The 13,958-nt window shown below is 38.0% G+C and overlaps 1 protein-coding gene across 2 annotated transcripts in view; it reads right to left on the bottom strand.

Annotated features, from left to right (window-relative positions):
- The window catches only part of LOC140530240 (cytochrome P450 2J2-like), a 36,300-nt gene that overhangs the window by 1,664 nt on the left and 20,678 nt on the right, over nucleotides 1–13,958 (bottom strand). For both annotated transcript variants that reach the window (XM_072649673.1, XM_072649672.1), the window contains exons 5-8: nucleotides 13,643–13,819; nucleotides 9,946–10,081; nucleotides 4,930–5,117; nucleotides 2,000–2,138 (exon numbers count right to left, since the gene is read on the bottom strand). In XM_072649673.1, coding sequence (XP_072505774.1) covers nucleotides 2,000–2,138; nucleotides 4,930–5,117; nucleotides 9,946–10,081; nucleotides 13,643–13,819 — 640 coding nt within the window. The remainder of the gene's footprint in view (nucleotides 1–1,999; nucleotides 2,139–4,929; nucleotides 5,118–9,945; nucleotides 10,082–13,642; nucleotides 13,820–13,958) is intronic.

A 13,958-nucleotide genomic window follows, 5' to 3' on the forward strand; every position in this document is an offset into this window, starting at 1 on the left:
TTTGGTATGTACCTCACTGGAGCATTGTGAAGGCTGAATGGAATAATGCATGTTAAGCCTTTGTTAGCTTTATAGTATTGATCTGCTCTCATTAGCATCATGGAAGAAACCTCTGACCTGGATTCAAAAACCCAGCATGGGTCCTTCCTCTGGCACTTACCAGCTGTGTGATATTGGGTAAGCCATAGGCTCTCAGGGCTCAAGCAGCTCGGTAAGAGTTGAGCAAATAGAGAAAGTGCTCACCTGACTCTGGGAGATCCTACCAAGGAGGACAGACTATGATGAGCAGTGGGTCTGTTATCTCAGAACCAACTTGACTTGAAGCTATAGACTCTCCTGAAGGAGGAGGCTTAGGAAGGAGACAGAATTGAACAGATCCCACTGGCTATGTAACCAGCCTTGAGCACCTGGTCACCTTTTCCAAAGGCATGAACTTGCTTTTCTCACTCTTTTATCCACAGATCTGGTCTCAGGAAGCTCATATAATTTCTGATGGGAGAAGGGGTCAGTCCAAGTGTCATGAGAATGGGGCTATGGGCCAACTCCCTCAGTTCCATGCCAAGAGCTGGCCAAATCAGTTGTTTGGTATCACAGATAAAAGTGATGAGTTAATTGAACGATTATATTTGATCCTAGAGGCAATAGGGAGCCCCTGGAGCTCACTGAACAGGAGTGAGGGCAGGGTCAAACATACACTATTTAGAAAAATCATTGTAGCAGTTGGGTGCAGGATGGAATGGTTTGGGAAGTGACTTGAAGCAAAGATAGGAGCCTATTGCAATGGTCCATGTGAGGGATGATAACAAGGAGGCCCCACAGAGATGATAACACTTTGGAAACTGTACAGCACCACATATATATGTGTCTGTGGCTGTGTGTGTGTATAGATAGATATAGATAGATATATATACACACACACATACATATATATAATTTTAAATAAAATTGAGACATTTTAGTAATTTTAGAGAATTTAAATCTAGTAAGCTTTAAAATATTATTTATTAATAAGTTAAATTTATGATATTCATTAATTTTAAAATAATGTTAATATTTTAAAGGAATTTTAATATATATTTTTATAAATATAAGTTCATAAGTGAAGGGAATAGACAGGATTTGATACCTCAGGAGTCATCTACAACCCCTGAAGGAAGGACTCCTCCAAAAGATGTTTCACAAGTGCTCATGTTACCTCCAAGAAGGATGAATAAACTCTCCCACCTTGTTAGGACAGTATTGCTCCCATCTGCATCCCTTTCCAAAGGTGTTTCCCCAGACCAGTCTGCACCTTCTGCTCCCTCATGCCCATCTGAACTCCCATTTTCCTTCTAGGTTCAGTTCAGAGCCTGTCTCAGTTGCATGGGCTTTCTCCCTACTGAAATCCCTTTGTATTTACTTAGGATCAGAACATTGAGAACTGGAGGGTGTAGTGGACCTTACAGGACACCTACTCCAATCCTCTCACTTATTAGAGATGAAAAAAACAGGCCCAGAGAGGGTCTGAGTCCCTGCAAGTCACACAACTAAGAAGATGCACAATTAAATGGTTGCCCGTGCTCTTGTGGTGAATAAAATACAAATCCATTTTAGAGATTCTCTGAGTCTGTTGCACCATTGCATCCAGGAGTCATAGTGGATGGAGTGTAGGGACCTGGGGATGAGTTCATCTCAGATATTTCAAACTGTGACTGTGGGCAGATCACTTAACCCACCTGAGGTTTAGTTTCCTCATCTGTGAAATGGGCACCTGTAATACCTACTTCATGGGATGACTGTGAAACTCCAAAGGGAATTTATCTATCTTGTAGGCTTTAAAAAGCTATCTAGAAGTTATTTTAACTTTGTTGTGATGTATTTTCCCAATCAATGAGTGTTGCTATTATATGTGCCATCACAGGATTGTGGGCTTCAGGAAGCAGAACCTTCAAAGCTTCTTAATGTTAAATAAGTTGGTGCCTCATGGCCCAGAGCCCTCTTTCTATTGAGTGTGGCTTACCTATTGAGAAAGGCAGAAAGGCCTCCCTCTTCTTAAATTGTCCATTCTCCAGAAAATGTTCTGGGTTGAAGGTTTCTGGGGTGGCCCACTCCTTGGGGTCCCTGTGCAAGGCAGTCAAGTTGGTCATCAGTATGGTCCCCTGAAAATGAGGAAAGAACTAAGCTCAGGTACCTGTGAGGTGGAAGGGATCTGGCAGAATCTCTCATTGGGCAGAAGTGGGAATTGAAGGCAGAGGGCAAAGAACAAGCCAAGGACACACAGACATCAGTAGCCAAGCCTGTTGTAGAACTCAAGACATCTCAGCTCAAGGGCTCCCAACATGTCTGGGGTCACAGACTCCTTTGGAGGGTTGGCAGAGTCTTTGGACTCAGTCATCTTTTAAAATGATTTTAAGAAAAAACTAGGATTAAAAAGGAAAGTGATTATATGGAAATAAAACCATCATTATCTAATCACAACAAAATAAAAAATTAAGTTCATGGACCTCACATTAAGAAACTTGGTCTTATAGAGTCAGAACTGAAAGGCATTGTAGAGGTCATCTGGTCCATCCTTCTCATTTTATAGGTCTAAAATGAGACCTGGAGAGGTAGATTCACTCAAGTTAACCCATGTAGTATCAGAAGAGTCAGATGAACCCAAACTGCCTCATCCCAAACTGCCACTTTGGGGCAAAGTTGATACCCAACAGAACTGGGTGATTTTTCTTTCAGTTGGTGTCTGCCCTATCTGAGATCACATCCTATCTAATACTTACTTACGAGTTAAGTTGTAAATGAATGAGATTCCCAGAGTGCAATGTACCTAAAATTAGTAAATTCCTTCAGAAATCCTGTAAATAATGATGGTTAGAAATGCCAGATACTGTGAAAAACCAATGGGACTGGAGATAAGGGAGCCCATTCAAAATCTTTGATGAAGTTTGGTTAAAATATAGGAGTATACATTTAAGGCTAGAAGCCTTCTCATTTCTACAGATGAGGAAACTGAGGCTGACAAGTGAAGTGACTTGTCCGGTTACATAGCAAGCATCTGAGGGTGGATTTGTCTCCAGCTCCAGGTCAGCATCTACTGGGCTTTGTTGGGTGGGAACCTCCAGTTTCTCTGTGTCTCTCTATACAGACACACCTAGGTACCTTAAGACAATCTGATTTAGAAGGAGTTGTTCTCATGGGAGGAGCTCAGAGGGTAGGCAAAATTGGAGCAGAGCAGAGGTCAGTAAAGTAGGTGTGCCCAGACCTTCTTGTATCCTGCTTGTATGAGTGAGCAGGTGTGGCCTGGTCTCTATGCCTGGAGATCCTAGAACAAACATGCCCTTTAAACTACTTCTTGGGAGTAATCTCTTCTTCCCAGGATGTATGAAATCATGGTATACCTGGGAGGGACCTAGAGACCACCCCCATCATTTTACACCACAAAAGGGTTAAGTGACTTGCCCAGGGTCACACAGCTCAGCATTTGAAACTTGGTCTTCCAGACTCCAAGTTCAACACACTCCCCACTATTCCAATTTATCCCTCTGCCTCCATACTTAAACAAAGTTTTCTATAACCCTTAAGCCCAACTCACTCCACTTCCCTAAAATGTTCCTTTCCTTTGTATCTCTTAGGACTCTCTAAATCCCATCCATCCTTCACAACTCATCTTGCTCACCTCCTCTTGGGTGATCATGTCATCCTATCGTGAGCTTTCCCTCTTCCTGACTCATCCATCACCTATACTTGACAATCACTAACTAGCTGTGTGACCCTGGGCAAGTCACTTTCCCTCTGTCTGCCTAGGTTTTCTTCTATGTAAAATCAGAGTGATAACAGCCCCTCCTTCCCAGGGTTGTTGTGAGTTGCCTAAAGTGTTTTACAAATCTTAAAAGGCAACATAAATGGCAGCTATTTCTTGGCTCATTATTATGCTCAATATTCCTCACAGGGTCTTACAGATAGTAATAGATTCAATAGATGAAAAAGAAATGAAATTAAGTCCAGAATTCTAAGTCTAAAGCTCAACAGCACCTAACACAGTGCCTGGTACATAGTATATGCTTAAGAAATGTTTATTGATATGAGGTAATGGAGCTTTATGAAACTGAGAGTTGTTAAAAATGATTTGTTGATCGTGATTTCCAGTTAGTCTTCAGGCCCAAAGTGACTTCTTTGAAAGGTGCACACTGGATTAGAGTCTGGGCCCCAGGAAAATGTGTTGGTTGAGCTGGACTGCCTGGGTCCCAGGAGTGCAATCCAGGAGATGGCAGATGGAAATAACTCCAGAGTATTGTGCTCAGCTTCTGCTTGACTTCATTTACTCACTGTGATTGGGAAGTCATTGCTGTGTGGATAAATATGATTTGCTTTGGCCACAAGAGGTTGGGAGAGGTCCATACTAGAGTCATTATGTTCATATGACTACTAAATGATCATCTAGTAAAATCCTTTCTTTTTCAGATAAGGATACTGAGTTCCAGGGAGGTGTTATTCATATGAATGTTACACATATGGACCCTAAGTGGGCATAAGCAATTTAAACAAAGGATTAAAACTAGGCTTTAAACCCAGTCCCTCTGCCTCCAAGTCTGGTATGTTTTTTTTTCCTCATTCAATTGTGAGAATCAATGATTTTAAGATTCCAGTACAAAGTTTCTTCGTCTTTATTTATCATGGTGCCTTTTGGCACTCAGTATTGGTGAAGCTGATGCTTCCCTTCTCAGAATATTGCTTTTTAAAGTATGAAATAACATACATAGGCTTACAAAAATTCCAATTATGTGAAAATAAATCATCAAAATATATTTTAAAAACCAAATTCATGAATATTAGACCAAAAACTTCTGATCTACAATATATGTCTTTGCTTCACCTTCTTCTACCCCTCCCTACAGAATTAAGCTGGGTAAGCTATGGAGGGCCCTTGGGTTCATGGGAGAGAAAGCAGTTTACCTTTGGTATGTGGTATCCAGCCACTGTAGCATCAACTGTGGCCACTCTGGGCACGTTGAAAGGAAGAATATCACCCATTCTGTGAATTTCATGAATGGCTGCATTAGTATAGGGCATATTCTCCTTATCAGCCATGGTGGGCTGTCTTGATTGGCCAATCACCCTGTCAATCTCAGCTTGTATTTTTCCTGGAAAGAAGAAGGTTTTAGGGGAACACAAATAGTAGCTCACATATAAAGAGTTTTTCAAAGTTTGCACAACATTTTACAAGCCCTATCTCATTTGATCCTCATGAAAATGTCAGGTGGTCAGTATTATCATTATCCACATTTTATAGATAAAACTGAGGCAGACAGAAGTTATGTGACTTGCACAGAGTCACCATCTAGAGAGGTTTGAACTCCAGGCATTCTTTCCCTTCCAATCAAATTTTCTCCAGTCATGTGGGAGAACAACAGTCACACCTCCAGTTAAAGTTTGACATGGCACTTTACTAAAGGTTCCAATTCCTATAACCTAGAATAATGAAAACTTGACTGACTAATGTCAAATAAAGATGTTTGTGTTGTTGGGAAGACATCTGGGAATGTGGTGCCATGGAAAGCATGTTGGAGTTAGAGACAGAAGGCCTGGATTCAAATTTCAGCTTTACCGCTCACTATTTGAGTGTCCTTGGGCAAGTCATTGAACCCCTTAGGTCTCATTTCCCTATCTCTAAAATGATTAGGTAAGGCTAAATCAGGGGTGGAGAATCTGCAACCTTGAGGCCACATGTGGCCCTCTTGATCCTCAAGTGAGGCCCTTTGACTGAACCCAAACTTCACAGAACAAATACCCATAACAAAAGAGTTGTTCAGTAAAATTTGGACTCAATCAAAAGACTGCATTCAAGGAGCTAGAACGTAGATGAGGGCTCAAGGCCACAGGTACCCCACCCCTAGACTAGACTGCCTCTAATATTCTTAAATTTATTTATTCACTATATTTCTTTACATAGATTTGTATTTAGTGTCCAATGATTCTTGACTTCAATTAAACTAGATATAGAAAGCAGTTGGGAAAAAAAAAAGGGCTGGTAATGTTAGAAGAATAAGAATTTGGCTCCATATGTCAGCTTATTCCTGACGAAGCATTTGAGATGAATCATGTTGACAGAAACAAAGTATTTCAAGTCAAGTCAACAAGTATTTATGAAGCACCTACTGTGTGTCAGGAACTATACTAAAGACTGGGAAGAAGGAGAAAAAGAAAAGACAGTCCCTGCCTTCAAGGTGGTTACAGTGGTACAGATGCGGACAACATGCATAGGATAAATTGGGAATGATCACAGAGGGAAGGCACTAAGATTAACGGGGATTGGGAAAGTCTTTTCACAGAAGGTGGACTGTCATCTAGGAATCGAAGGATTCCAGAGAATCCAGGAGGCAAAGATAAGGAGGGAAAGCATTCTAGGAGTAATGGGACAGCCAGAGAAAATGTCCAAAGCATGGAGGGTCATGGGAAAGCCAAGAGCCCAGTGATACTGAATTAAAGAATAGGTTTCAGGGAGTAAGGTATAATGAGACTGGAAATATAGGAGGGGGCAGCTTATAAAGTTCTTTGAATGCCAAAATGGAGCATTTTGTATTTGATAGTGGAGGTAAAAGTATGACATTAGCGTTCATTGAGTGGGGAAATAACTAAATGCTGATTGAATGAGGATGGATTGGAATAAGAAGAGAATTGAGACAGAGAGATCCACCACAGGCTATTGCAATAATCCAGGTGTGAGGCAATGGAGGACTGGACAAAGGTGGGAATAGTGTCAGAGGAGAGGAAAGATTCAAAAGATGTTTCAAAGGGGAAAGAAGCAGGCCTTGACAACAGATTAAATGAGGGTGGGAGTGAGATAATGGGGAGTTGAGGAGTGCTCCTAGGTTTTCAAACTGAGGGACCAGGAAGATGGTGCTGCCCTCTATAGTCATAGTAAAGGTAGGAGAGGAGCAGGGTTTAGGGGAAAGGGAATGAGTTCTGCTTTGTACATATCATATTTAATATATATCTAGGACATACATTTTGAGATGTCCAAACGGTAGTTGGAGATGAGAGACTGGAGGTCAGGGGAGCTTATGGATGGATAATTATATAAGAATTATTAGCATAGAGGTGACAATGAATCCATAGGAATAGATTAAAACACCAAGTGAAATAGTATAGAACAAGGATGGGGAAACTGTGGACTTCTAGGTCCCTGGGTGCAGTTTTTTGACTGAGTTCATGTTTTGCAGACTCCCTTTTAATAAAGGGATTTATTCTGTGAAGTTTGCATTCAGTCACAGTGCCATGCATTAAGAACTGTTGGACCATATGAGGTGCAGATTCCTCAGGTTTCCTCTGGTATAAAGGGAGGAGACAAGAAGGCCCAGGGCAGAGTCCTTTGGAATAACTACATGTGACCTGGATGCAGGTGTGACCTGGACTCAGATCTAGCAAAGGAGCTTGAGGGATGGTCAGATAGATAGGAGGAAGACTCAGAAAGAGTGCCATGAAAATCTAGAGAGAAGAGTATCAAAGAGAAAAGGGTGATTGACGATGTTAAAGAGAGGTCAAAGGGGATGAAAACAGAGAAAATACCATTCTCTCTGGCAATGATAAGAGATCATTAGTTATTTTGAAAAGAGTGGTTTTGTTTGAATAATAAAACTTTAAGTCAGACTTGAGAATTAAGAAGAGTAAGATGAAAAGAAGTCAACACTCCTTTGTAGAAGGCCTTCTCAAGTCTAACCACAAAAGAGAGAACCAATGTGGGACAATAGTTAGTGGGGATGGATGAAAGTATTCTTTTCAAGATAGGGGAGACATGGGTACACTTGTAGTCAGTAAGGAAGCTACCAGTTGACAGGGGTTGATTGGACATAAAGGAGAGAGTGGGGAAGATAGAGATAACCTGCTAAAGAAAATGGGATGGAATGGGATCATTCGTACATCTGGCAGGCCTGGCCTTGGCAAGGGTATGAGTCATCTCTTCATGCGAGATAGGGGTGAAGGAGAGAATAGTGGCAGAAGACATCTGGGTGATGTGTGATGAGAAGGAGGGGATAACAGGAAGGTCAAGATGCTAGCTCTCAAAATAATGCAATATGAAGTGAACAGGACCAGGAGAATGTTGTAGACAGTAACAACAATATTGTGTGATGAAGAATTGTGAATGACTTAGCTCTTCTCAGCGATACAATAATCCAAGACAATCCCACAGGACTCTTGATGAAGCATAGTATCTACCTCCAGAGAAATAACTGATATTGGCTGAATACAGAATGAAGCATGATGTTTTTTTTTTTTACTTTATTTCTTTCATTTTATTCAAGTCTTCCTGTATAAAATGACTAATATGGAAATGTTTTACATGATTCCACATGTATAACCTATATCTAATTGTTAGGCATTTCAGGAAGGAAAAGAGGAGGGAGGGAGGAATAAAACTTTAAACTCAAACTTTTAAAAATGTTAAAAATACTTTCAACATGTACTTGGGAAAAAAGATGAAATAAAATATCATGCATATGTATATAATGATTTGCAGTAAAATATGAGGTCAGTTTCTCAGCTGAAAGGGTTGGGGGAGAGGAAGTCATGTTCCTATGGGAAGAGATGAGAAGATATGGAACATCTACTACAGTGAATAGGAAAACTAATTAATTAGGGAAACGCCTTGCAGAAATAATAATGAGATCTTGTAAGATAAATTTGTAGTGGATACACTCAGTATGGTTTTGTGATTTTCCTTACTTTTGTTAACAGCACATGAGTGAGAGTGACGGCCAGTGATGGTGAAAGCAACCCAAACCTAAAGCTTGACAGGGTAAGACAGATGATACGTTAATGGGATATGGATAGATTGAACTCATTCACCAAGGGGTCAAGATGGAAAAAAGGAGGACAATATGACTAGTGCAAGGGTGATGGCCTGGGAGGGAACTGAGGAGTCTTGAGATTGGCAGTCAAGGAAGGCATACGGAAAGGTGGAATGTAAATAGATTGAGATCAGATAAGACAATTTTGAAATTTGTGAATTCATGGAAAAGTATATTTGTGGACAAAGGCTAGACCACTCATTTAGAGTAGCTTATAACTATAAAATATGTTAATGTAATACATAAATATAATACATAATACATAGTAATAATGTGTAAGATAAATATATATTAGCGTAGCCTATTCCTAAGCTAATATTTATTGGCAACATCATTCTTATTCCATTTCCCATCATTCTGCCAGGATCATTGTAAAAGCAGGAACTGATTGTAGAGGGCTGAAGGTCATTTTGAATCATTCTTTTTGTCAAGGGATGGGTTGGACTTTATGACCTCTAAGACACCTTCCACCTCTAATCCCAAAACGTTATGACCTTCTATAGATTGAATTTTTAATATAATCCCTCATTTAAGCGTTTCTATTTTGAAATCTATAGAGACTTATCAAATTTAAGAAAATACACATACATTTTAAAATGTTACTTGTTATTACATAATTTTAATCAAAAATAGTTATAGTTAACTGAAATAATAATTAATAATACTAAAATAATATCTGGCAATTATGTAACACTTTAAGGCTTACAAAACACTTTATGTCTGTCAATTTTTTTGATTCTCAGAACATCCTATGAGGCAAGGGTTATTATTATGCCCATTTTACCAAAAAGGACACAGAGGATGAGAGAAGTTTTGTGATATACTCAGGGTCACCTGTTTACTGAATACCTGGGGCAGGATTTGAACTCATATCTTACTGTCTCCAAATTCTGTACTCCATCTACTGCCCTAGCCACTAAATATCATCATATGGGAAAGTGAAAGAAATTTTGATGTTAAAAATGAGTCTGCATGATTGTGAAAAATTGTAATCATTATTCTTTTCCAATGAGAACTGAAAGATCATGTATGTAAAGTTCTTGGCAAACATTCAAGTTTTCTAAATAGGACCTTATCTGAGCAGAATTCTACAGGAGTGTATCACCTGGGGTCATTACTGTACCTTGGATCTCTGGATGAAGGGCCATATACAGCAGTGCCCACCTCAGAGTGGTTGAAGTTGTCTCTGTTCCAGCAAAGAAGAGGTCCAGGGTGCAGAAGACTAAATTTTTTTCATTAAAACTAGAATGGATATTATCCTTAAATGAAAAAGGCAAGGATCAGTTGGTTAATCCAGAATAATATTTATGATTTTCTGCAAACATGAGGAGCGACACCCTCAACAGGACCTTGGAAAGGTCAAGGTGTCAGATCCTGGGACCCCTTTAATTCCCAAGAATGCAGTAGCTGTTCATAAGAGTGGAAGCTCCTATTTTATTTTCTTTGAAATGCTATTTTTCCAATTACATGTAAAGACATTTTTAATACTCTTTTTTTTTTACATAAGATTTTGAATTCCAAATTTTTCTCTCCCTCCTACTCTTCCACCCTCACTAAAATGGTAAGCAATTTGATATAGGTTGCATATGTGCATCCATGTAAAAATATTTTCATAGTAGTCATATTGTGAAGGAAGCAGAACAAAAAGTAGAAAACCATGAAGTAAAAAAATAAAGAAATTGAAAACAGTATGCTTCAATCTGCGTTTTGATTTCATAAGTTCTTTCTCTGAATGTGAATAGTATTTTCCATCATGAGTCTTTTGGGCTTACATTACTGAGAAGAGTGAAGTCAATCATAGTTGATCATCTTACAGCATTGCTGATACTGTGTACAACATCATGATTCTGCTCATTTCACTTTGCATCAGTTCATGTAAGTCTTTCCAGGTCTTTCTGGGATTCACCTGTTCATTATTTCTTATAGTGTAATAGTATTCTATTACATTCGTATAACACAACTTATTTAGCCATTTTCCAACTGATGGGCATCCTTTCAATTTCCAGTGTTTGATACCACAAAAAAAGCTATCTATCTCTCGTTGGGTCATAAATTTTTCCCTCCTCTATAAATCTTATAGATAAATTATTATTTTTTCTCTTAATTTGCTTATAATGCCACTCTTTTATGAAAACCATGCAATCTTTTTGATCATTTCTTTGTATACAGTGTAAGATGTTTCAGGGATGGGAAATCTGAGACCCTGAGGCCACATTTTGCCCTCTAGGTCCTCAAGTGCAGAGCTTTGACTGAAACTAAACTTCATAGAACAAATTACTTTAATAAAAGGATTTGTTCTGTAAAAAATGAACTCAGTTAAAAGGCTGCACCCAAGGATTTGGAAACCCCTATGTGGCTTCAAGGCCACAGATTCCCCACCCCTTCCTTATACCTACTTTCTGTCAAACTATTTTCCAGTTTCCCAGGAATTTTTTGTCAAAGATTGAGTTCTTATCCTAGAAGTTGATATCTTTGGATTGATCAAACATTATGTTACTCTGGTCATTTACTACTGTGCCTTGTTTACCTAATAAATCCCACTGGTCCACCTCTCTATTTCTTAGCCGTTACCGATAGTTTTGATGATTGATGCTTTGTAGTATATTTTGAGATCGGGTACTGTTAAATGTCCTTTCTGTGTACTTCTTTTATTATTTCCTTTGATATCTATGAACTTATTTCTTTGTTTTCCAAATTAGTATTGCCATTATTTTTTTCTATTTCACATTCAAATTCATAATTACTATTTGTGAATTTCTCTCCATCTTATTTTTACTATTTTCCTACTCAGTCTCTCTTTTCATCCCATCCTTGTTACCTTATCTTCTCCACTTATTCTCTGATTTATTATTTTAGCCACACCTCAAAGTCTCTCCTTAATCTATTCACCTGACCCTCCTAATTTTAATCTATACACCATTCTACAAATCTCTCCCTCACCCTAATTCCCAGTTTTCTCACCTCTCTAGAAGTTCACAGGACTTCTAAACCCATTCAGATGTATATGCTGTTTCCTTTTCAACCCAGATGGAAGCAAATTTCCAATATTACCAGCCCTCCACTCCCACCTACTTCCTCTGTGTTAATTTTTCCTTTCGTGTTCCATTTTTATGAGATACTTTCTCCTTTTACCCCTTTCCTGTGCAATTTTATTTTTAGAATATCTTCATCATACACAATTCAACCCCACCTTTTCTTTCAAATTATCTCAGTAATGGTAAGAATTTTAAGAACACTGTTACTGATAATAAGAACAAAAAGAAACTAATAGAAATAATATTTTCATGTGTCATAAGTAGACATTTTGACCTTAGTCAGAACTAATCTTTTAGTAATTTACTTATGTTTCTTTTGGATCTTTTATATCAAAATTTCCATTGTAAAATGATCTTTTGTTACAAATATATGAAAATCTTTCAGTTCATCAAATGTTTATTTTTTCATTCAGGATTATATTCACCTTTGCTGGATAAGTTTTTCTTGGATGCACCCACAACTCCTTTGCTCTTTGAAACATAATGTTCCAAGACCTATGGTCTTTTTAGTGTAGAAGCTGCTAGGTCTTGTGAAATCCTCATTAATTTTTCTGGAGTACTTAAACTGCTTTTTTCTTCTCATTTGCAATATATTCTCTTTACTGGGGAAATTTTGAAACTCAGTTATAACATTCTTGTAAGTTTTCTTCTTGGGATCTCTTTCAGATGGTAATCAGTGGATTCTTTCTATTTCTACTTTACTTTCTTATTCTAGAACTTCAGGGTAGTTTTTGCTAATAATTCTTAGTTATACTGTGGCCAGATTTTTTTTTTCTAATCATAATATTCAGGTAGACTGACATTTCTTATAGTCTTACCTTGATCTGTTCTCCAGATCAGTTGATTTTCAAATGAGATGTTTCAGATTCTCTTTTGTTTTTTTCTAGTTTATTACATCTTGGTGTCTTATATTATCATTCAATTCTACTTGTCCAATTCTAGTTTTTAAGAAGTTATTTTCTTTCTTAAGTTTTGTGTCTCCTTTTCCAGCAGATTAACTTCCTTTTCATAAATTTTTTGTGGAATGATTTAATTTTTCCTTATTTTTCCCTTGTTCTCTCTTATTAGATGTTTGAATTTCTCTTAATTGTCTTCCAACATTTCTTTTTGGGCTTGTGACCATTTGACATTACTCAGGAATGACATGGGCTGCAATATTGCTCGTATGTTTGAGTGTTGCACAAATTGCCAAAAAGTGATTTTATTTTGATTGAATATGTAAGATTGAAAATTTAACTTAATTATATAGTATTTTGAAGTTTACAAAAGAATATGCATGCAATAATTCTGGACATATTCAAAGGTACGCAGAATATCTTAATGTTACAGATGAGAAAAGTGAGGCACAAAGGGATGAATTCATAGGGATGAAATATCATCCCTATGAAATATCTCAATCAGAGGAGGTTTTAATGAAAATGACATTGGATTTAGAGACACAAAGAGTTGGGTTTAAATCCAGCCTCATATTCCTAATAGCTGTGTGAATGCAGCAAATCAACTAACCTCTCTGTACCTCAGTTTTCCCCAGTATAAAATCAAGGTGTTGAACTCAATGACTTTTACGTTCCCTTCCAGTTCTAAGTAAAAATTGTGAACTCTCCACTAGCAAACTCCATTACTTATACTCTTCACCTTCCTGGATTGTCATTGAAGAAAGATATTCACATTATGAGAGAGATGTAAAGTGTGGACTATTTTAACACACTTATCACCACAACTCTGCACTTTTTTTTTTTGTTTTAAACACAATACAATGCTCATTTTCTGTGCTGTCTATATTACCTTGGACAGCTCCTTCAGGTAAGCATCAATGAAGTCCTGGGTCTCATCTGGGTTCAAGTCTTCCTTGTGTTGTTTGATGACACATTCTACAAAAGACTCTAGCTTTTTCCACTGTTTAAAGAACTTCTGGTGATTTCCTGGCAGGAATTTCATTATCGAAGGAAACATATTGTAGAGCTAAATAATATAGAAGGGGTAGAGGGATAAATATCATTTCCTGTTTGGGTGGACAATCTCTTCATCTTCCTCATTCTAAGTCAGGTCAGGGTTCTTGACTTTTTTTTGTTTGTGTTATGGAATTTACCCTAATTCCATG

This window comes from Notamacropus eugenii, chromosome 2 (assembly GCF_028372415.1).
Source record: "Notamacropus eugenii isolate mMacEug1 chromosome 2, mMacEug1.pri_v2, whole genome shotgun sequence".
Lineage (NCBI taxonomy): Eukaryota > Metazoa > Chordata > Mammalia > Diprotodontia > Macropodidae > Notamacropus > Notamacropus eugenii.